The sequence below is a fragment of the Anabrus simplex genome, chromosome 1 (genome assembly GCF_040414725.1).
Source record: "Anabrus simplex isolate iqAnaSimp1 chromosome 1, ASM4041472v1, whole genome shotgun sequence".
NCBI lineage: Eukaryota > Metazoa > Arthropoda > Insecta > Orthoptera > Tettigoniidae > Anabrus > Anabrus simplex.
In genome coordinates this window covers 702,605,591-702,629,934 of record NC_090265.1, presented here as the reverse complement: position 1 = coordinate 702,629,934, position 24,344 = coordinate 702,605,591, and the positions used below count along the sequence as shown (strand labels likewise).

The window sequence follows — 24,344 nt, the reverse complement described above, 5'->3', positions numbered from 1 at the left end:
ATGAGAATTCCAATTCTGCCAGGCTTTAGTTTTAAAGTTTATGGCATTGTCGCAGGTTTCATTCCACCACCTATGTTTGCGTTTCCTGGGTGGTGTGCCAACATTTCAAGAAGTCTTCAAAAGTATGTCTTTGAGTTCTAACCAGTTCGAAGGATTGTGAGTAGGAATACTTTCAAGGAAAGTACTAGTATTCTGTTTAAGAAATTCCGGATCGACACGCAAGTTTTTGTTATTCTGGGTTTGGACCTGTTTGGTTGAAATTTGACTTTGATTAAGGATAGATGGTGGTCAGAGTCAGTGATCCCTTCTTTAAGTTTAACATTCATAATTTCTTTTTGATTTTTTTTAGAAATAGCCACATGATCTAGTTGAAATTCTCCCAAGTGAAAATTTGGGGATCTCCAGGTTGTTTTCTTGTGTGGAAGCACCCAGAAATGTGTTGACATTAATTTGAAATCAAAATTTTTGCAAAAATCAATTAATCTTTCTCCATTTTTATTAGTTCTATTATGTGCTGGGTATAGTCCTACAACGGCCCTGAATTTCTTTTCTCTACCAATTTGGGCATTGAAATCTCCTAATAGAATTTTTATGTGATGATTTGGAATTGTGGCTGTAGTTTCTTCTAGCAGTTCCCACAAGTCTTCCACCATTTGTGGATCATTTTGATTGTAGTTATTGGTGGGTGCATGCGCATTAAGTAATGTACAAGCTTTGTTTCCTGATTTAATGGACAGTGTTGAAATTCTTTCAGAAGGTGAAGAAAAGTTAAGTACTGAGTTTACAATGTTTCTTCTTACAACAAATTCTGTGCCAAATTGTAATGGTCTCTTATGAAGGGAGATTGCTGGCTTGCCTTTGTAAATTCTATAATTTCCTGAGTCAAAATGGTTTTCATCCGTGTATCTGGTTTCCTGGAGTGCTAAAATTTGGATGTTTAAGTTATCTAACATGTCTGTTAATTGTTTTAACTTCCCAGTTTTCCGAAGTGTGTTGATGTTTAGACTACCAAAGAAAGTTTTGCATTTTGGGCAAAGAGATTTGGGAAGCTCAGATACATTCCCGCATGATGTTCTCAGTCCCCCAGAATCCGATGACCGAGAAAAACTAGTATGTCTACTAGGGTCTGGGGTAGTTATATTGTAGGTTGATTCCATCATGCTATCAAGTTAAAAGTATTGGGGACATCGATCTGTGCCGGTGTCATGGTTACAACTGAAGTAGTGAGCTTCGGAGGTTGCTGAAGATGTTGGCGAGCTGTGCCTGTTTTTGGTCGGCGAGAAGTATTTTATTTCCCTCAAACCCTCCGGACAAGTCCGGCGAGCCTCCCGATCCGCCACCTGGGACGCGTCTGATAGGGGAACAGGCTGAAACCCCCACAGGCTATTATTATTATTATTATTATTATTATTATTATTATTATTATTATTATTATTATTATTATCATCATTATTAGTTTACGATCACATTATTTGTGAGGGTATGTCATGAAACATTTGTTGTATATAGATATCTATGTGAGTTTAGTTAATCTAAGAACCTGTATATAATTTATTACCTGTATACATGATTTGTAATCCACTATGGAATTGTGAAACATACTGTAACATCCAGAATGGCACTTCATGGCGAGAACTCTGTAGAATATTCGGTACATTATATCTGGCCCTTAAGCACTCTAGAATTTACAAGAAATGTATCTTTCTAGAAGCCTGGCAGGCACATATATAAAGAGGTGGTCTTGATGGTAGAGACAAGTTGTTGTTTAGTAAGAGTTATGGTTTAACAGGAGTATACTTGTGACCTTGTGCTGTGTTTAGGCAGACATGCTAGTCAGCAGTCAATTGTTTTAAGGTTGTGACTTAGAGCATTAATTCAAGAAGCCCTTTTCGTGGACAGTCGAGATTTTCTTCTGCGAAACGTAAATAATTTCACCTTATTTTCTTGACACGGCATAAGCCCAAAAGCCTATATCGTGTCTGTAAGTACGGGCCTTGTAAGCATCAATGGAAACATCATATCATTTTTTATTTTTATTTTATTTATTTACTTTATTGTGAACATAACAGGTTATAAGGCCCAATTACAATGTTCATGACAATTGTTACTTAGACTTTAAAAATACAAATTAAAAACAAAACAATACATAGCTAGAGTAATCTTAAAACTTAATTCCTCTGACACACAAGTCACATTACTAAAAAAAAAAAAAAATTATGGTTAATATAACTAATATTACATTACAGTACTAATACTTTCTAAATGAAATTAGTATGATATTTAAAACAATTATTTTAACAGGATTTCCACGTGGAATGTAATACGTTTAAAAACATGGTTTCCAACATTTATGCTAGTTTATACTAGTTTTCGTATTTTTTTTTTTTTTAATCTTCATAATCTATTAAATTATGTTCAGAAGTACAGTGTTACATGTCGAAATGAATGTACCTTCATTGTTGGTGTCGCATGATGTTTGGTACTATGATTATAGAATATTCTTAAACATGAAGTTAGAAGCATCTTACGGAAAACTTTATATAGGAGGAAGGACAGGGTTCGTGCAACCAAGCCAGACTGCCAGCAAAAGGAAGGAATGTGAGAGGTGAATTCAAGGATGGACGTTATGTTTTTGGTATATTTATAGAGGCGAGTGTAATTTTAGTCATTTTTTTAATGCAATATTGATTCTGGCCCATTTAACCTGTAACTCTTTTTGTGTTTATGGTGCAAAAACACGTACAACACTAATCAGTCAACTTTTTTGCTAATTGATAACATGTTGACAAGCTGGCATGGATAGGTCGAGGGCAACAGTGTGGTTCCATGGGGTCGCATTGGACAAGTTCGAAATCAAGACTGGTCTCAGAGAAGGGAATGCTCCTTCATGTATACTGTTGAAGGTGATGAGGGAATGCAGGCAGCAGTTGAGGAGTGGAGTGTGGATGGTTGATAACAATATGGGCAGCCTAAACAGAGGTGGAAGGGCACCATTAATAAGAATTTCAATTTTGTTGGCCTGTATCCGGATTATGTATTTGACCGAACAAGTGGAACTCAAAGATTCCTATGGGAATACTGTAGGATGATGATGATGATGTATATAGATTTAGTTGATTTTCTTATATTATAAGAAATATAGTGCATTCCAAATATTAGTACAAAAATTAATTGATGGTTCTGTATTTGTAATTTTAGTACACCTACTCTGTTGAAAACATTGAAAAATGTGTGTGATACAGTATGATTTGAGAGAAGATCCATGACTGAAGAATACTGAGCTAATATTACTCTATTGCTTAGGTTACACCTGTGAAACTTGTGGAAAACTGTTCCATAACAAGACTAGGCTTACTCACCATGTAGCTGTGCATTTGGATCCTTCTCAGCGACCAGTGTTTCCGTGTCCACACAAAACATGTTCCAGGTAAATACATTATTAATCTTATGTATTGGCTAAGTCTATTCTCTGATTGTCATAAGGCAACAAGGTGAGACCATATAGACTAGACACTTTAACGATCATGGCCACCAGATTGACTAAACCTTGCTAAATACTAACAAAGTTTAATTATGTAGGCAGGCAACAATAAAGAAGGAAATTGTTAACTTTTTAATGCATTTTGCATTTCCATTTTAACTACCCTGTAGAGTTTTTTTTCTTTTCTTAAAAATGCTATTTGTTCAGAGCGTCGACCCATGTGGATCTTTTGCCCCTACTGTCACCATATTGTATGAACCAGCATGTAATTGGAATGATAGTAGTGTAGAATGTTGTGTGTGAGGAAGGGAAAATTAAGGACATCACAAACACCCAGTCCCCAGGCCAGGGATGTTAATCATTACAATTAAAAAGCCCTGACCCGGCTGGGAATCGAACCCGGGGCCGCCGGATGACAGGCGGATGTGTTGCCCCCTACACCGCAGGGCCAGACACCCTGTACAGTTCGTTTCAAAGTGAGTGTTTTCTAAAATCTAAACTGAATTTTCATGGCTAGTGTATAAGTAAGATGTGCAAATTATCAATTTTTTATATAATTTATACAAAATAAGTTGATTAATGTGGAAAGCTGATCTTAAAAGGCACATGCAATTAATGCAGATGTTTTTCTCATTTTACCAAAAATTGCTGACAGTGGAATAATTATTTGTTTTGAAAGTGGACCCCTCAAATATAAGTGTTACAAGACATCAGAATGTATAGTATGAGAGTCATGTGAGAGTCGTTCTGGCAACAGCACAGGAGATTTTCAAAGTGCACATCATGCACCTGAATCGTGCTCCCAAACATTGCACCATGGATTGCCATACCCATTCTAATGTTGCTTCTTGTAGCATATCATCTTCCAAGTCTGCTCACCTGTGCCTTCAATGGACCTCACTTCACACAAACGCCAAAACATTGCTGCAAGTCTTACGGGTCGTATTGTCCAACAATGTCATCCTCCATACCAAAACCTATATTTGCATTGAAGTCACAAAAGACCACTGTTATCTCCCCTTTCTTTGTAAGGAGCATTGCCTTCTCCAGAGAGGAATAAAATTCCTCGACCAACTCGTCTTTTTTATCTCCTGTTGGAACATAAACCTGGACAGTGTTCATGGTATAATGTGAAGTTTACAGTTTAAGAAGCATGACTCAATCTCCAAGGGGAATGAAATTGATTACTGACTTTACCAGATCAGGAGAGAGTAGCACAGCTACTCCATATTGATGTTCTGGATCTTCACCACCAGATCATTATAAGACACCATGTCCAGACTTTTGTGTCCCTCATCCAGGCCATCTAACTTTACTGAGGCCCAAAATCTTGATCTCCAGACACTGCATTTCTGCTTCATCATTTGCAAGCTTTACAGCCGTATATAAACTTAGCACACTCCAAGTGCCAACTCTTGTTCTTTGGTTATAAATTTGAAACTCATCACTAATTGTCTTCGAGGAGGGGATCCTGAGCTCAGCACCCTCTCCCCACTTACAGTAAAATACCAGCATAACAAAATTTTGGGGACCTCTGAAATTAATTTGTTATACTGAAATGAATCAATTCTTAAGAACTCACCTAGTATTATATCTGTTAGTTATCGTTGTTTTTAGGGGCAGAACTACGAGGTCATCTGCCCTGTTATATCCGTTGCAGGATCTATATAACTTCAAAATACCATTGTGAGTTACATTATTGACAGATGTTTTCAGAAAATCTATTTTTACATTGTACCAGCAAGTCTACACATTGTTCCAGAACCTCATTTTTTGAAAAAGTATGTGATTTTCTTCTGAACAGATCCAGACACAAAAGCTCGTTCCAAATAGTCACCAACCACTGCACATGAATTTAAAACAGATTCTGGCACATCACTTCGTGACACAAGAAAATCTTGAAGGCTACGTGCCATTTTCATTGCCTGCTGAAGAGTCGAGCTCTGCCGATCGCAATCATTTTGGGGGTTGTCTTCCTCTTCCTCCTCATCACATGGATCTCTATCATTCATAATGTCCTCCACAATTTCCTCATTGGTGATTTCTTTGCAGACTGTTATATCACTGTCTACACTGATGTAGTTGGTAAGACTTGTCGTAGATGGCACCTCCAACATTGTACACAAACGCTTCCAATTCTCCTCAGTTTCCACATCATCCAACACTTCACTTTCTGCGACGTCTTCTGTAAAAACCACTCCAGCTTTTCTAAAGCAGTTTGTGATGATGTCTGCATCCAGGGATTTCCATGCAGCATTAAACATCTGCATTGCTCCCAATATGTTGATGTTAATGTCTCTATTCGTGGCAACATTGCACAGCATTCGATGGACCACACGAGCTCGGTAATGCCGCTTTACTGCATGAATTATACCCTGATCCAGCGGCCGAAGAATTGAGGTTGTATTTGGAGGCTAAATAAAACTTTTACATACTCCAAATGGCGAGGCACACAATTATGAGAAGAGCAATAGACCACTAATAGAAGAATTCTCCTCTTTTTGGCCTTCATTCAACATTCCAAGTCCTACAACCACTCTTTGAATAGCACAGATATCATCCATGCCTTAGAGTTGTGCTTGTATTCACAGGGCAGATGTTGCACCCCCTTGAAGCACCTTGGCTTCCCAAACTTCCTAATTATGAGAGGCTTCAGTTTTTGTCGGTCCTTGTGGAATTGGTGCACAAAAGAGCCGTGATACATTCTTTTGAACATTTGCTCCCAAAACACTTACTTCCTTTGAAATCAAGGGTTTTGTTCGGCATTAGTTTATAAAATAACGCAGTTTCGTCTGCATTATAGATGTCTGCCGGCGAATATTCCTTCAAGGCATCCATTAGAGTCTCCAGCCGCCACGAAGACGCAACTTCCTTCGGGGCAACGTTAGTTTCACCATTTATAATTTTGTGGGATATGCCATATCTCTCCCAGAACCTATGAAGCCAACCAGCACTACCCCATAAACTCAGGTGACCCAAGCGAACGTGCGAAGGATCGCGCACGCTCGCATAACAGTGGGCCATTTATTGGAATGTTTTTACTCCGCATTTCCACAAACCACGTACAGTACAGACGGCTTGGTCCACCTCCTTGTAGTCGGCTGTCCTGATCTTCTTACGCTGTGGACCTAGGGCATCAGCATCAATGTTTTCCTCTATCTTACTTTTCTGTTTAAAAAAAGCAGAAAGTGTTGACAGGCTAATGCCGTACTTCTTTGCTACTTCTTCTTTCTTTCTGCCTTTCTCTACTTCCACAAGTATTTTACGTTTTTCACTCAACGAAAACTGCCGTCACTTCTGCTTATCCATTTGCAGTGCTATGAACTTATTTATTTAACGAGATGCACACAAACTTGGCAAGTTTAATGATATAACCTTAACAGAAACACACTGCTTTGCGAATTATATATGAAGAAAAAACATGCAATGCATGATGCGACGAAACCGTCGGGTTCATTGGTGGATTACAAACATCGTGATCCTACTCAGCCAATAATGTGACGTCTTACATTGGTTGATGGGCGAAGCCTTTTGGTTACACAAAGCGTAGTGTTCATTGGTGGATTGCAAACTTGGCGCTCCTACTCAGCTAATAGAGTGACGTCTTGCATTGGATGGCGGAGCATATTGGTTACACAAAAGTGATTGCCTTCTCAATCGCGTACGGTGCATATATGGAAAATGGTGATCAAATCGTCTGAATAATGAAATAATGTAACAAGAAAAATGTTGGTCATAAAACAGGATGAATTTTAGTTTTAATTTGAGAAAATATGGTCAAATTGGTAAAGAAAAAAGCTCATTTTTAATTTGTTAAACTGAAACTACGAAATTCGTTAAAATGAAACATTTTAACACACAACAAATAGGTAAAAAGGAAGGGACCAAAAAAATTCGTTTTTCTGTAAATTTCGTTATACTGGTGTTCGTTACAGTGAAATTCTACTGTAATGGGTGCCCCAGTAATTCTAACCATAGACATATTGTTTGTTTTGGAAAGATAGCATAGTAGGGCTTCCATTTCCTTTCTGAGCCGCAGTGTGGGAACAGTAGAGGCTGCTACAGCTGCGCTTCCCACGTCTGCTGTACTGCCGCTAGTGAAATCCATCCTCACGCGCCACAATGTGGTACTGGTGGAGCTGCTGCCCTCCATCAGGAAACGTCCATTTAACCCTGGACATTGGGTTGCCTCCTCCATCAGCTCTGCCGTACTGGAAGTCTATTATTGAGTAGATGGTAATGCAGTAAATTATGAAGGGGAACATTGAAGAATGGCCATATTGAAGACAGGCTGATGGTATGAGAAGTAACTCACGTAAGGCGTAAATTCGATCGGCATGTTGCAAGCAAAGATGAGGTCTAAGAACATGTTGTCTGGCATAGTTGAGGTCCGAGTGGAGACAATACAGTTGAACCTGTTTTATACGTAACTCTGTTCTGCGTAATTCGTATTTGTACGTAATTTCCTTTAGGTCCCTGCAAAATGTAATTTAAAAGCGTGTTAATTAAACCTTATTTAAACGTAATCCGTTTATACGTAATTCGCTGTTATACGTATTAATTGTCAGTGAAATATGACTGAGTTTTGCGTAACTGTAATGAGCACGTGCTTTTCGTAAAAGAAACTACTGTATTTACGAAGTTTCCTCTTTGTCAGCGTAGGCGTAAGTAGTGCGGTCGGGTTTCGGTGCTGAAACAGAAGACAGAGAGTTTCGCCGAGTGACATTGTTGACCCTTACTGGCGGCTGAACAAAGGCCAACGGAGCGAGTTCCCTTCACTCTCTATCTCGCTCCTCCTGTACCTTCGTCGTTTTTGACCTTCACAATGCCGCCTAAGATACATTACAAGCAAAGTGAGCGGTTTCAGTGCGGAAACAAAAGAAAATACAGTAAATTTGTTTGAATATGAGAATTTCTTTCGTGGGAACAACGGAGAAGTAAAATGTCCACGGCGCCGGTATCTGGTGTTTACTGTTGAACAGTAGTTTTGTCATTCAGTTGCTTTTGATTAGCCATGGAGAACAGAAAAAGGAAAAGTTATACCCTAGATAAAAAAGTAAAATTTATACGAGAAGTGGACACTAATCCACACAAAACAAAAACTGAAATTTCTTTAGATTTAGAGATTGCTTATACCTCGCTATGTACAGTCATCAGCAAAAGAAACGCTATTTTGGATGAGTTCTTAAAACTGGCTTCAAAATCAGCAAATCGCAGCCGTCAGCAAGAAGGAAGGTATGTAGATTTGGAGAAAGCACTTTTCACATGGTTCCAGCAAAAGCGGGCTGCAGCTCTACCAATTAGTGGCAACATGCTGAAGGCAAAGGCGATAGATTTAGCTAAAATGATAAGTATCACTGCTGATTTCAAGGTTTCATCAGGATGGTTGCAAGGATTTTGTCATGAAATCACAGGAAGAACAATTTGCGGTGACTCAAAAGCTGTGGACGACGTCACAGTGCAACACTGGAAGGAAGAGGTTCTGCCGGGTATCGTAAGCGATGATCAAACATCTACAGTTGTGTTGAGACCGGCCTATTCTACAGTCTCCTTCCTAATAAGACATTAGCTGAAAAAAGTGACTCATGCCATCGAGGGAATAAAAGTAAAATTCGTGTAACAGTACTTCTCACCACCAATGCAGATGGATCTGACAAACTTCCTCCACTTGTGATAGGAAAATCGAAGAATCCGTGGTGTTTTAAGGGCGCGAAAACAAAACCTATGGAATATGAATCTAACTGAAATAGCTATGCTTCTAATGGAACAGTAGTTGAAAAAAATGGAGATCAAAATGAAAAAAGAAACAGAAGAAGGTCCTTCTTCTTATGGATCGATGTGCATCTCAAAGCGTTCTGGAGAATGTCCGAGTGGAATTTTCCCCTCCTAACTGTACCAGTGTTCTACAACCGCTTGATTTGTGCATCATTGCAAATTTCAAAGTGCATTATAGAAAAATGCTTTTACCGGGCGAGTTGGCCGTGCGTGTAGAGGCGCGCGGCTGTGAGCTTGCATCCGGGAGATAGTAGGTTCGAATCCCACTATCGGCAGCCCTGAAGATGGATTTCCGTGGTTTCCCATTTTCACACCAGGCAAATGCTGGGGCTGTACCTTAATTAAGGCCACAGCCGCTTCCTTCCAACTCCTAGGCCATTCCTATCCCATCGTCGCCATAAGACCCGTCTGTGTCGGTGCGACGTAAAGCCCCTAGCAAAAAAAAATATTGCATTTTCAACATTTTATAACACTGAGTGATGTAGGAAATGAACCTCCCTCCATTAATTTGCTACAAGCCATGGACTTTATTTCGCCTCCCTGGAAGCAGGTGTCATTCTCCACAATCAGCAACTGTTTCCGCAAAGCTGGTGGCTTACTAGAAGAGGCTGTCTCTAATGATGATTATGGGGACGAAGTTTTGTCTGGCAATGAGCTAACGCTACCGGAAGGTGTAGAATTCTATACTTTTGTGCATTTCTATGATAAACGGGCTGTATGTGGAGAACTACCAGATGAATACATTATTGCTAATGTATGCCAACAACGCGGTTGTGATGGACCAGCTACAAGCGATAGTGACAGTGATGGAGATAACGACTTGAATCTTGAAACACTTGAACTGAGTGAGGTGTTAAGTGCAATTGATGGGTGTAGGCGTTACATCAGTGTGAAAAGTTGTAGTGAAAATGCTTTGAATTCATTACTAAGTTTGCAAAAGGAGGTTTATACTCTTAATGCAAGCAAAGTGAAACAAGCCAACCTATCTGATTACTCTAAGGCTGGACCAAGTTCAAAAAATTATATTCTGTCTTCATGTGTTTATTATTTGCAAGGATTAACACATGTAGGTCTATTCCATTGGTTTTTCAGTAAATATGTGATTATTGTGTAAGTCTGATTTCTAAGTAATTCTGAGTTACAAGTAGTTTTTTCCCTTCCCCTTGATATACGTATAAGTCAGGTTCAACTGTATTTAAATTGTTTTCTTCATAAGATCCAATAGTTTTTTATTGTGGCAAGATAAATGTTGAAATCTTCCATTATAACAATATGCATTCTATGTAATAAGCAATATAGTAGAGTACATTACTTGATCAGCATCAAGTACAGTTAGCATAGTTGGATATGGACACATCTGGATGGATGTACCAGGTATATGCATAAGTCTTTTCCAGTTTCACTAAGAGATGGCCCCAGCGAACAGTATGCAGCATATGAATTTGACACGTATGTCAGTTTGTTCATCTGAAATTAACCTAACAACACACACAAGTTGAGTCCGCCAAATAGCGTCTGTGTTATGTGATCATGTCGATGCTTGTGCCTGAAAATGAACATTTGCGGCACACATTGTTTTTCTTACTTAATCAAAAGAAAAAGGCTGTGGAATGTCATCATTTGCTGGTAGAAACATATGGTGAACATGCTCCATCGATTAGAACATGTGAGACATGAGTTTGACAATTTAAGCGTGGCGATTTCAGTGTGAAAGATAGTACGCACTCTGGTAGACCACAAAAGTGCAAAGACAATTAATTGCAGGTGTTACTGGATGATGACCCAACTCAAACTCAACAGCAGTTGGCACAGGCATTAAATGTGTCACAAGAAACAATCAGCAGATGTTTATGAGTAATGAGGAAGATCAATAAACTCAGTAAATACGATTTGAATGAACAGCAAATGGAAAATCATAAAGTCACTTGTAAAATGCTGCCTCAACGCCATGAAAGAAAATAATTTCTGTATCAAATTGTGACGGGTGACGAAAAATGAATTAATTTTGAAAACCCATAGCAGAGAAAATTGTGGCTGTCACCTGGCGAAGCCGGTCCTTCAACACCAAGGCCAAATTGATTTGGCAAGAAGACCATGCTTTGTGTCTGGTGGGACCAGAACGGTATTGTGTATTATGAACTCTTGAAGCCCAGCGAAACCGTTAATGCACAACACTATCGCCAGCAAATTATTAATTTAAATCACGCATTGATTAAAAGACGACTAGAATGGGCCAGAAGACATGGCAAAGTGATTTTGTTACATGACAATGCGCCGTCTCACACAGAAAAAACAGCGAAAGACACCTTGAAATCGTTTGGATGGGACATCCTTCCACACCCGCCGTACTGCCCCAACCTGGTGCCATCTGACTATCACCTCTTCGCATCAATGGGGCACACGCTTGCAGAGCAGCACTTCAGCAATTTTGAGGAAGTTGAAAAATGGCTGAACGAATGGTTTGCTGCAAAAGACAAGCAGTTTTTCTGGCATGGTGTTCATAACTTCACTGAAAGATGGGCGAAGCTGATGGTCAATATTTGGAATGAACAAAAAATGAATTTCCCTTGAAAATTACATGTTTTCTTTACCAAAAAAACCGGCAAAAACTTATGCTTACACCTGGTAAATGCATGAGCAACTGCTTCATCATCTACAGGCAACTCCCACAGGCTCCACAGTTGTAGTAGAAGTGCAGTGCCATACACTGTATGTTTTAATAACATAAGCACACTCCTTGCGATACCGAATCTGGTTTTGATTTCTACATTCAGATCCCATTCCTGTGCTCACCAGCATCCTAAAGTATGATTACCTTTCAGTGGCTTTTTCGTCTAATGTGATAGCAGCGTTCATGATTGTATGCTTAAAATACAATTATTGGCTACCTTAACTAATTTTATCCTAAATCTTCTAGGTTCTACTATGCAAAGAAGAATGTTGATTACCACATGCGAGTCTTTCATGAAGGGAAAAAGAACAAGCAGAAGTGTCATATTTGTGGAAAGAAATTATCCAGCAAGGTAAGCCCTCATCACTGTGTTGATTGAATGTTAATTTCTCTGTCCTGGTCTCCACAACATAAAATATCACTCCTATCTCTCCCCAGACCTCGGTGATCATCAGAACATTACCATAAAATCTGTCGGAATAAGTTTATGAAAGCTCTTTTTGTTTTTTGTTTTTGTTTAACTACCTTACTGGCCCAAATCCTTGTTTCGTTGAAAGCTAAGCCTGTTCACCAGAGCCCCATTAGCTGCCATATTTTTCAGGATTCCTGTAGAGCCCTCACAGCTACCATAGTGGTCTCGGGGCACACGTCCCAACTATATTTCACCCCCACAGGCTAGTCCCCACTTGATGATCTCTCACAGTGTGGACGAGGGGCTAGACCTGTAGGGAAGTAAAAATGAAAGTGATGATTTTTGCGGATGACTTGTTAGTCAGGGGAGAAAAGGAACAGAAATTTCAGGAACAGTTAATCCCCTGCCTGTCGTAAGAGGCAACTACAAGGGGCCTCAGAGGCTCTGAACTTTGGAGCATGGGCTGGCAAACACGAGGCCCTCAGCTGAGTCCTGGAATTGCTTCCACTTACTTGTGCCAGGCTCCTCACTTTCATCTATACTGTAGGACCTCTCTTGGTCAACTCTTGTTCTTTTCTGACCCCGACGGTATTACGTATGGAGGCCTAGGGAGTCTTTCATTTTCATGCCCTTCGTGGCCCTTGTCTTCCTTTGGTCAATACCTTCATTTTTCGAAGTGTCGGACCCCTTCCATTTTTTCCCTCTGATTAGTGTTATATAGAGGATGGTTGCCTAGTTGTACTTCCTCTTAAAACAATAATCACCACCACCACCACCAGGAACCGTTAGATGCATGGGAAGATGAGGTGGAACAATGTGGAATTAAATTTAATGGCAAAAAGAGTGAGATAGTGATCACAACTAGAAAGAAGGAAAGACCTACAAGGGGAGATAATGCTTGGAGGGGAACAGTTTAGGAAGGTAGAGAGTTTCAAGTAACTGGGAAGAATCATAGAGGAAACTGGAAGAGATGATAAGGAAATAATCGAGCATGGAAGACGAGCAGGAGCATTCCTGAAAAGTGTCGGAAGCTTGGTTTGGAGCAAAGATGTCTCTCAGAGAAACAAAAGAGTGATATACAGGATGTACTATATACATAATCTGATGTATGCAGCAGAAACTGGGCAATGAGGCAGAGATACGTGACTAGGATACAGGCAAGTGAAATGAAATTTCTGAGAAGTAGGATAGGAGTGACAAGAATTAATGAGATGAAAAATGAGAAGGTTAGAGATATAGTAAAAGAAGAGCCACTACAGAACAGGATAGAGGCATCTAGACTTTTTTTCACCTGCTAGTGTTACACAATAAAATTAAGGAAAGATCACAAGAGGGGAGAGTCCTACAGTACTGGCCGGCTTGCAGTACTGGCCATTGCTGTTCTCACTTTAGGTGCTATATGGCAGTATCTTACAGGTGGCATACGAAGGATGTTACATTCCCGCGTGTCATACTTGGGGGTTTCGTTTAGCATTAAGTCTTGTGTGAGATGTGAGAATTGTACCTTGGCCTGCTTGCGATCGCACACACAAAGTTATTTTCAATCCTCAGGTACTCCATTTTCAGGTAAATTGTTGATTTTGTTCTTACTTATATATTATATACATTCTTTGAGGATGCTATAACTGGTAAAAGTTTCACGACATCGTCTATTAAACATTATCCAGTTGGGGAAGTTCCTTCACGTGTTTTGTACAGTACCGGCCAACCATATGTATTCCAGTACCAGCCAATAGGACTTTTAAAGAAATAAAATTATATCCACTTCTTATCACTTTCCAGAGTGAAATGACTAAGAAAAGAGGTAAAATAAAATGAAAGTGGACCAAGGATGGGATGACGATGGCACTGACCTAAATTATTTCTAACAAAGTGACTGCAAGGCAGGCTGCTGAGGCTTTTTGTGCACCAAGAAGTACGTTAGGAGATCGTCTAAGAGCACTTAGAGTTGGTGTGGCTGTGGATCTAAGTCCTCAGATGGGAAGAATTAAAAAATCCTTTTATTACGATATGTAAAATCAGTTGGTTACTTATTTGAAGGATCTGGATAATCTTTATGTCCCTGAGCAGGAAAAAAGTTTTACAATTAGCATTCGCTTTGGCCGAGCATTCAAAAGTACCTCACCAGTACAACAAGGAAAATAAAACTGCCGGAAAGCAGTTTTATTATGATTATTATGTATATACTAAGAAAATAGAAGAAAACACTTTATGCATTATTTGTTGTGAGTCATTGGATGAAGAATGAGTGCAGTGTACAAAGTGCAAAGACTACCTACTATACAAATAAAAATGTAAACAGACTCTGGGATGGGTTTAAAGAAATTGTTGAGGAATGCGAAAGCAGGTTTGTACCTTTAAGGGTGGTAAGGAATGGTAAAGACCCACCTTAATATAATAGAGAAATACAGAGACTAAGAAGGAGGTGCAGACTGGAAAGAAATAGAATTAGAAATGGCTGTGGAAGTAAGGAGAAATTGAAGGAACTTACGAGAAAATTGAATCTAGCAAAGAAGGCAGCTAAGGATAACATGATGGCAAGCATAATTGGCAGTCATACACATTTTAGTGAAAAATGGAAGGGTATGTATAGGTATTTTAAGGCAGAAACAGGTTCTAAGAAGGACATTCCAGGAATAATTAATGAACAGGGTGAGTGTGTATGTGAGGATCTTCAAAAGGCAGAAGTATTCAGTCAGCAGTATGTAAAGATTGTTGGTTACAAGGATAATGTCGAGATAGAGGAGGAGACTAAGGCCAAAGAAGTAATAAAATTTACATATGATAACAATGACATTTACAATAAGATACAAAAGTTGAAAACTAGAAAAGCGGCTGGAATTGATCAGATTTCTGAGGATATACTAAAGACAATGGGTTGGGATATAGTACCATATCTGAAGTACTTATTTGATTATTGTTTGGTCGGAGGAGCTATACCAGATGAATGGAGAGTTGCTATTGTAGCTCCTGTGTATAAAGGAAAGGGTGATAGACATAAAGCTGAAAATTACAGGCCAGTAAGTTTGACATGCATTGTATGTAAGCTTTGGGAAGGCATTCTTTCTGATTATATTAGACATGTTTGTGAAATGAATAACTGGTTCGATAAAAGGCAGTTCTGTAAAAGGCAGTTCGGTTTTAGGAAAGGTTATTTTACTGAAGCTCAACTTGTAGGATTCCAGCAAGATATAGCAGATATCTTGGATTCTGGAGATCAAATGGACTGTATCGCGATTGACCTGTCTAAAGCATTTGATAGGGTGGATCATGGGAGACTACTGGCAAAAATGAGTGCAATTGGACTAGGCAAAAGAGTGACTGAATGGGTTGCTATATTTCTAGAAAATAGATCTCAGAGAATTAGAGTAGGTGAAGCTTTATCTGACCCTGTAATAATTAAGAGGGGAATTCCTCAAGGCAGTATTATCGGGCCTTTATGTTTTCTTATATATAAATGATATATGTAAATGAGTGGAATCGGAGGTAAGGCTTTTTGCGGATGATGTTGTTCTCTATAGACTGATAAATAAGTTACAAGATTGTGAGCAAGTGCAACGTGACCTTGAAAATGTTGTGAGATGGACAGCAGGCAATGGTATGTTGATAAACGGGGTTAAAAGTCAGGTTGTGAGGTTCACAAATAGGAAAAGTCCTCTCAGTTTTAATTACTGCATTGATGGGGTGAAAGTTCCTTTTGGGGATCATTGTAGGTATCTGGGTGTTAATATACGGAAAGATCTTCATTGGGGTAATCACATAAATGGGATTGTAAATAAAGGGTACAGATCTCTGCACATGGTTATGAGGGTGTTTAGGGGTTGTAGTAAGGATGTAAAGGAGAGGGCATATAAGTCTCTGGTAAGACCCCAACTAGAGTATGGTTCCAGTGTAGGGGACCCTCACCAGGATTACCTGACTCAAGAACTGGAAAAAATCCAAAGAAAAGCAGCTCGATTTGTTCTGGGTGATTTCCGACAAAAGAGTAGCGTTACAAAAATGTTGCAAAGTTTGGGTTGGGAAGAATTGAGAGAAAGAAGAAGAGCTGCTCGACTAAGTGGTATGTGAATGGAATAATATCAATAAGTTATTTATTGAATTTACCAAATTCAAGACCGAAAGTGGAGTCCATCAAGGCAGTGCATTATCCCCATTATTGTTTATCACCATAATGGGTGACATAATGAAGAACATCAAGAAAACCTCTTGTGAGCTAAATGCAATGGCCTTCACTGATGATGTTTTGATTTGGGGAGAAACTGAGGAACAAGTACAGTCGAGATTCAATGAATGGAAGGTTAAGTTCCAGGAGTTCAATCTCAAGATAAGCAAACTCAAAACAGTAGTGATGGCAATAAACAGAGAGGGATGACCAGCGAACATCATGCTAGGAGATCATCCACTAGAAAGTGTGGAAAGCTTTACATACCTTGGCATTGTAATATCTCAAGATACACTAGTCACAAAGGAGGTGGGAAATAGAGTGCAGAAGAGCTCTCACTTTTACCAGCAAGTACAAACACTCCTCTGGGATCTCAAAGTACCAACAAAATCAAAGCTGGTGATGTTCAATCAGTACTTCATACCAATCTTAAACTATGGTATTGAAACCTGCACCCTCACTAAGAAAGACTCATCAAGGTTTGCAGGCATCTGAGATGAAGTTCCTTAGGCCCACAATTCAAAAAACCAAACTGGACAAGTTAAGGAATGATGTAGTTAGGAAGGAATCTGGGATTGTTACATCATTGCATAATCGGGTATGAAGTACAGATTGAGGTGGTTTGGGCATGTAATGAGGATGGAACCAACAACGACAGCTTATGTGAACTTGGAGAGACATGTTGTAGGAAAACGGATGGTGGGAAGACCAAGAAACCACTGGATGGACATCGTAAAGATGGACGTTGCAGATCGGGGAAGAAGACTGGAGGATGTCATTAGCAACAGAACATATCTCAATAAGACAGAATGGAAGAAGCTCGCCAACAGTACCCGGGAAGCTGGAACTGTAAAATGATGATGATGATGATGATGATGGTGATGATGATGAAAGGATCATCTTCTTCGCAGACAATCTGGGTGCCATAAGGACAAAGTTTAACACAAAAAATGAAAAATCTACAACCAAAACTCAAAATTAAACACATCTAACACTACAAAATAGTATGTAAAATATCAATCTATGTCAGAATAATGAAATCTAGAAAAAAAATCACTTCACACATAATTAACAGATAATGTCTGTCTGTTAGGTCATCAGCCCAGAGGCTGGTTGGATCCTCAAATAGCACCACTAAAGGGTATGCGGTTATAAGGAAACCCCAAAAACCAATGACAGCACCAAAATGAGGCTTACTAGGCAAGATGAGGAGTGAGGTAGTTTGCCATTGCTTTCCTCACTGGGTCAGAAAGTACTATTGCAGCACGACTGACCCTATGAGCAGCACCTTTCGTAACACTCAGACGCACCAGTCGTGCTCTGAATGTCATTACTCAGCACTACTCACACCCCAGCAGCTTCCATATTGTCACAGCCATGGATGTTGACTGGGACTTCGGTGGAAGCTACACTTTACTCTGGCCTGTGCCAAGAAGAGATGGATGCAAAAGTACTGTATCCATCAAGAAATGACAGCAGGCAGAACAGATAATAGAAATCCTAAAAGTAAACATTAAAAAAGTAGCTGGGCTGTGCTGGTTACTACAACTATTTTAATATAAAATAGGGGAGAGTCATATAGTACTGGCCAAATAAAAAATAAAATGCTGTACGGTATGAGATTTTAACACAATAATCTTATACTTCATTAAATGCTTTTGAAATTTCAGGGTGTGATTTCCATAAAATCTTATCAAAAGTTTATAATATTTAAAAATACACAAAGCTTAATTTCCAAAGACTATAAAAATAATCTTCTAGTACCGGCCAGTTACTATTTTCTAAGATATATGCCTAATAAATTACTCTCTCTCTTTTAGTCGGGCCGGGCTGAGTGGCTTAGACGGTTGAGGCGCTGGCCTTCTCACCCCAACTTGGCTGGTTCGATCCTGGCTCAGTCCGGTGGTATTTGAAGGTGCTCAAATACGTCAGCCTTGTGTCGGTAGATTTACTGGCACATAAAATAACTCCTCTGGGACTAAATTCCAGCACCTCGGCATCTCCATAAACCGAAAAGAGTAGTTAGTGGGACGTAAAGCAAATAACATTATTATTATCTTTTAGTCCAACCCTTCGTAAGTGTGAAGTGGCATCACATGACAATTCTTTTGGTGATCTTCCTCCAAGAGTCTCTGCTTTGGGCATGGTGACTTGCTTGCTGTAAGCTCATCCTGATCAAGTTCTTGATCTGGTCCATCCATCATAATGGTGCACGTCCTCTAGGTCTTCGGCCTTCAACTTTTCCCTGTATGATAATTATTTCCATTGCCTCCTGTCTTCTGACAATATGACCAAAATATCTGAGTTGTCTTTGGTTGATGAGGGTCGACAGTCTTGTTCTGATGCCGAGCTGTTGCAGGATCAGTGCTGTCCACGGTATTCGCAGTAATCTCCTATAGCACCACATTCCTACAGCATCAATCCTGCGGCAATCTGCTGTCTTCATCGTCCAAGTTTCTGCTGCATAGGTCACAATAGGGAAGATCAGAGTTCGAATGAGGGTGAGCTTTGTCTTGGAAGTGATGGAGGTGTCCTTCCAGATGCGAGTAAGTTTTGCTGTTGAATTTTTTGCAATCACAATGCGCTTGCGGATCTCAGGTTCACAGTCTCCAGTATTTGTGACTATAGATCCTAGATACTCGAAGCGATTGACAACATCATAATCCGCAATTTTTGTTATGGCAGGTTTGTTATTAAAATGGTCTACAATCAACACTTTGGTCTTTTTATTGTTGATTTCAAGACCATTGTTGTATGTCCGGCGCTCCCTTCTCGCTCCGCCAGCCAGCTACACGCGCGCCAAGTGTCATTCTTCTAGCCTCGACGCGCAGCCCTCAGTGCGCGTGCCTGAACAGTCGTGTGTGTACTATAAAGAGGACCCCCAGCCTGTCCAGATGCCCACTTGCCCCGGTGTCCAGCTCCAGAATACACCCTACGTCGAGCACGGAGGCTACTCCTCTTGAAAATGTGCTTCGACCAGGTGGACTGAATTTCTGGCAGTACGAGGTCTCACCTCTGGTCACCGCTCCTCTTCCGCTGCCCATATCCAGTCATACTATTACATACCGTTATATTTCCCTAATTAATGCAAGCTCCCTTGGTTTCGCCAAGTAAGAATTCTTCCAACATTGAACTTGCCTTTATGAACTCAACAAGGAAGGACTTTCCAAAACATTTATGTCAGTACTTCGGATAGTTTTCGACTATCGACTTTTCTTATCACAAGGACTATCTTTTCAAGATAGACGTGGATGTAAATACTGTAAACTTGTATATAGTGTACCAAAAGATAGACTCATTCTCAAGATTCCTAATTCATTTGCTTCAAGTTAAATTTCATTTTATTTGTGTAAATAGTGTATTTTGCATTTGAAGCGAATAATAAAGTTGTGTTTTGTAAATCTCAACCTTGGTTACAACACAACTCTATGGCGACGAGGTAAAAAAAAAAAAAAAAGGAAGGCAACAAACACTCCAATTCATCGGCCCCAGTCACCAACTCTGTGGCGACAGGATACTAACTTGCTATTCATCCACTCCTTCACAACGAGGTACGGCAAACTCAGTGCCCTCATACACTTAGACATTGGCGACGAAGTCAATCAGTGCCCAGTGTGTCGCCCACTTAACAGACATTCCACAGCTCTCTGTCGTGCGCTCCACCTGTGTGGCACGCTCCAGCGTGTTTGCTTGCTCTCTCTCTCACTCCCAGCATATACCGGTCAAGGTCGCGCCTCCAACCAGTTCTGACACACAGCTCTCCTTGCTCTTTATTGCACGCATCTCGCAATGGCTACAGCTGAGCAACTCGCTACGGTATTCCAAGCCTTACAGCAGCAACAACAACAGTTTATGCAACAACAACAGGCAGCATTAATTCAGGCTATTCAAGCTATTTCTGTCACTACACAGCCATCAGCTCTTCCTCCGTTCTCTGCTTTTGATCCAGCTAAGGAAGAATGGTCAGTTTATTTAGCACGATTACAACAGCATTTCATCTGCCATTCTGTCACAGATGATCAACGCCGCCGAGCACTATTTCTTAGTTCAGTTGGCAATGCTACGTGTGAATTACTACGTAAATTAGGTCCAGAAGAAAACCTTTCTGAGGTACCATTCGCACAGCTCCTGGCCCGTCTCACTGAACATTATGCCAAAGCTCCTCACATAGTGGCTGCTCGCTATAAATTTTTTCAGAGCAGAAAGCAACCCCATCAGACACATACTGAATGGATAACTGAATTGCGTGGTCTAGCTAAACCCTGCCAGTTCATATGCTCCAAGGACGGTTGTGGTTCACCCTACACTGATTCTCTCATTCGGGACATGGTAATTTTACATACTCCTGAAGACAAGATACGTTTTGACGCTGTCAAGCAGAGTAACCCTTCTTTAGAAGACGTCCAGCGTATTGCTACGGTTTATGAGCTTACTACCAAGACTGCCGCAGCCATAGCTTCTCCACACGAAGTTGCTCAAGTCTCGACTCAGGCCCGCACGTCCTCTGCTACAGTGAACCGTCCAGATAAGGCGCTCTCTACCAAGCCTTCTCGCCAGGTTCCCTCTCGTAATGCTACAAGGAAGCCCAATGTTAAAAGCCCCTCGACACTCCTGCCTTCCTGCCGAGGCTGTTTCAAGCATCATGAACGTCGTGACTGTCGTTTTTTCAAAGCCACTTGTGAACGATGTAATAAACTTGGACACATTAAGACTGTATGTCGGAGTTCGCTCCGCCCTGCTAAGACTCCTGCAGCACGCCCGAAGCATATACAGCCCCGCCAAGACATGGAAGTTGATCAGATCAATCTTATTCTGCCCACAAGGAATTCTCACAAGATCATCGTTCCTCTCTCATTCTCTCCTCGATCTGTCGATTTTCAATTAGACACTGGATCACCTGTCTCTCTTATTAATCTGGCTACATACCATGACTTAGGTTCCCCTTTATGCTCTCCAGCTGACATCCAGCTTGTGACGTTTAACAGAAAGAAAATTGACATTAAAGGTCAAATCCAGCTTCAGGCTAGTTATAAAGGAATTCAGAAGGCCATTCCTCTTCTCGTAGTTAACAACTACACTGCATCCAACATTATGGGCATGGATCTATTTAACTTATTTGGTTTCCAGATACATGACAACATTAACGTTGTATCTACATTGCATCCTACTTCTGACGTTACCGATCTCCTAAAGCAGTTTCCTGAAGTCTTCGACTCTCAGCTCGGAACAGCAAAAGACTATACAGCTCACATACAGCTGAAATCCGGAGCTAAGCCTCGCTTCCTCAAAGCACGTCCAGTACCCCTAGCACTTCAAGCCCTGGTCACGAAAGAATTAGACAGATGGATACAAACTGGAATTGTGGTACCAGTTACTTCTAGTCAATGGGCTACTCCACTAGTGATAATCAAGAAACCTGATGGTAATGTTCGACTTTGTGGCGATTTTAGATCTACAGTCAACGCACAACTCGACACAGATATCTTTCCTATTCCACGTCCAGAAGACTTATTCCGTCGTCTCGCTGGTGGACAATTCTTCTCTCGAGTTGATCTTAAAGAAGCATATCTCCAGCTACTTTTAGACGAAGACTCTAAGAAATTTCTAACACTCAACACTCCTCTCGGACTGCTCCAGCTCCAGCGGCTCCCATTCGGTGTTTCATCCTCAGCGGCTATTTTTCAGCGCCATTTAGCTCAACTCACTGCCTCCATTCGCGGTTGTGCTAACTACCTGGATGATATTATTGTTACGGGAAAAGATCATCAGGAACATCTAAACAATCTACGCCTCCTTCTACAGAAATTGAAAGACCATGGCCTACGAGCGAATCTTGCTAAATGTACATTCTTTCAGCCACAAGTTCACTACCTAGGACATATACTTGATAAGACTGGAATTCGCCCTAGTGCACAGAATGTATCAGCTATCATCAACATGCCAGCACCTCAGAACCTCAAGCAGCTCCAGTCCTTCATAGGCAAAGCGAACTACTATAATAAGTTCATTCCCCGCTTCGCTACAGTGGCAGCTCCATTAAACGCTCTACGTAAAAAAGGTGTTAAATTTCAATGGACTCCGCAATGCCAACAGGCATGGAAAACCATCAACGCCTTAATTCAAGCTATACAACTCACTCATTTTCAGCCCGACAAGCTCCTCACGCTAGCTACTGACGCTTCAGACTACAGTGTCGGTGCCGTTCTCTCCCAGAAGGATTGTCATGGACGGGAACGCCCCATCGCGTTCGCTTCAAAAACACTTAATGACCATCAACGTCGATACTCACAGATAGAGAAAGAAGCTTTAGCCATCATCTTTGGTATTCGCCGTTTCAATGAATATCTCTATGGCAACCATTTCCTGATCATTACTGATCATAAGCCTCTCGTACACTTATTCCATCCTGGTAATAAGATCCCTGAGAATTCCCTCAGAAAGCTTCAAAGATGGTCCATGTTCCTTTCTGATTATTCCTATCAGATTGTCTATCGAGCCACATCCCAGCATTGTAATGCTGATGCCCTCTCACGCTTACCAGTTGGTCCTGATACTGCCTTCGATTCCCAAGAATCTGAATGTCTTCAGTTGGACATAGAACTTGAAGATACTGTCTCCAGTTTTCCTATTGATGCTACCTGCATAGCTAAAGCTACGGATAAGGACAGTACACTTGCTACTGTGCGTACTTACATCCGCAACGGTTGGCCTCTTCAGAGCAATCTTCCCGCCCACCTTGCACCTTATCATCGTATGCAGCATCGTCTCACGACTCGTGCTGGAGTCGTACTCCTAGAAGCAGGCACCATCTTCCGAGTGGTTATCCCACTTAGCCTACAGAAACAAGTTCTCGAATTATTACACCAAAGCCATTGGGGTATATCCCGAACGAAGCAACTAGCACGTCAACACTGCTACTGGCCCGGTATTGATGCCGCCATCGAAAAGCTCATCCGTCATTGTGAACAATGTCAACTGAATCAGAACGCCCCGTCTTCTGATCTAGCTTCATGGCCTCCTGCTACTACTCCATGGGAACGAGTTCACATCGATTTCGCAGGTCCTTTCCTCAATTCCATGTGGTTAATAGTCATCGACTCACTATCGCACTTTCCATATGTAGTGGATATGCATTCGACTACTACGACCGAAGCTACCATTCGTGCTCTACAGAAGATATTTACTACAGAAGGCTTACCTCAAGTCCTCATTTCGGACAACGGACCTCAATTTACAGCTACTGCTTTTAAGAAATTTTGTACATATAATGGCATTCGTCATATCCTAGCACCGCCTTTTCACCCTCAATCTAATGGTGAAGCTGAACGCTTTGTACACACATTTAAGAGAAGTATGAAAAAAGCTGTCTCTTCAGGCTTAACTAAAGACCAAGCATTGCTCCAACTCTTAAGCAACTACAGAACTCTGCCCGGCGCTGATAATATCACTCCTGCACAGAAGCTCCATGGACGACCTCACAGAACTTTGCTTTCTCTGTTGCAGCCTCTTCCGGCCCAGTCTCAGATCTCACCAACGAAGTTCTCAGTCAACGACAAGGTCTACACCCGGACATTCAGGTCAAACCCACTCTGGATACCTGGAGTCATCTGCAGATCTTTGGGTCATCGTCTCTACGAAATACAGACTACGGAGAAACGTATCTGCCGCCATCAAGACCAGATACGTCTGCGCTACCGCCCATGTCCGGCGATTGATTCTATTGCTCAGCCAAATAAATCTATTGCTGAACGAGCTTTAGACCATTTAATAACAATGGGTTCCTTTCAGGACGAGACAGCGCCACTCCGCCCGGTTCCAGCTCCGGACAATCCAACAGAGACAT

General features: G+C 40.8%; 1 protein-coding gene across 1 annotated transcript in view; it reads left to right on the top strand.

Moving 5' to 3' along the window:
- Positions 1-24,344, top strand: part of LOC136857362 (MDS1 and EVI1 complex locus protein EVI1-A) — a 78,436-nt gene that overhangs the window by 13,331 nt on the left and 40,761 nt on the right. The window contains exons 2-3 of the mRNA XM_067135982.2: positions 3,304-3,427; positions 12,174-12,279. Of these exons, the coding sequence (XP_066992083.2) occupies positions 3,304-3,427; positions 12,174-12,279 (230 nt within the window). The remainder of the gene's footprint in view (positions 1-3,303; positions 3,428-12,173; positions 12,280-24,344) is intronic.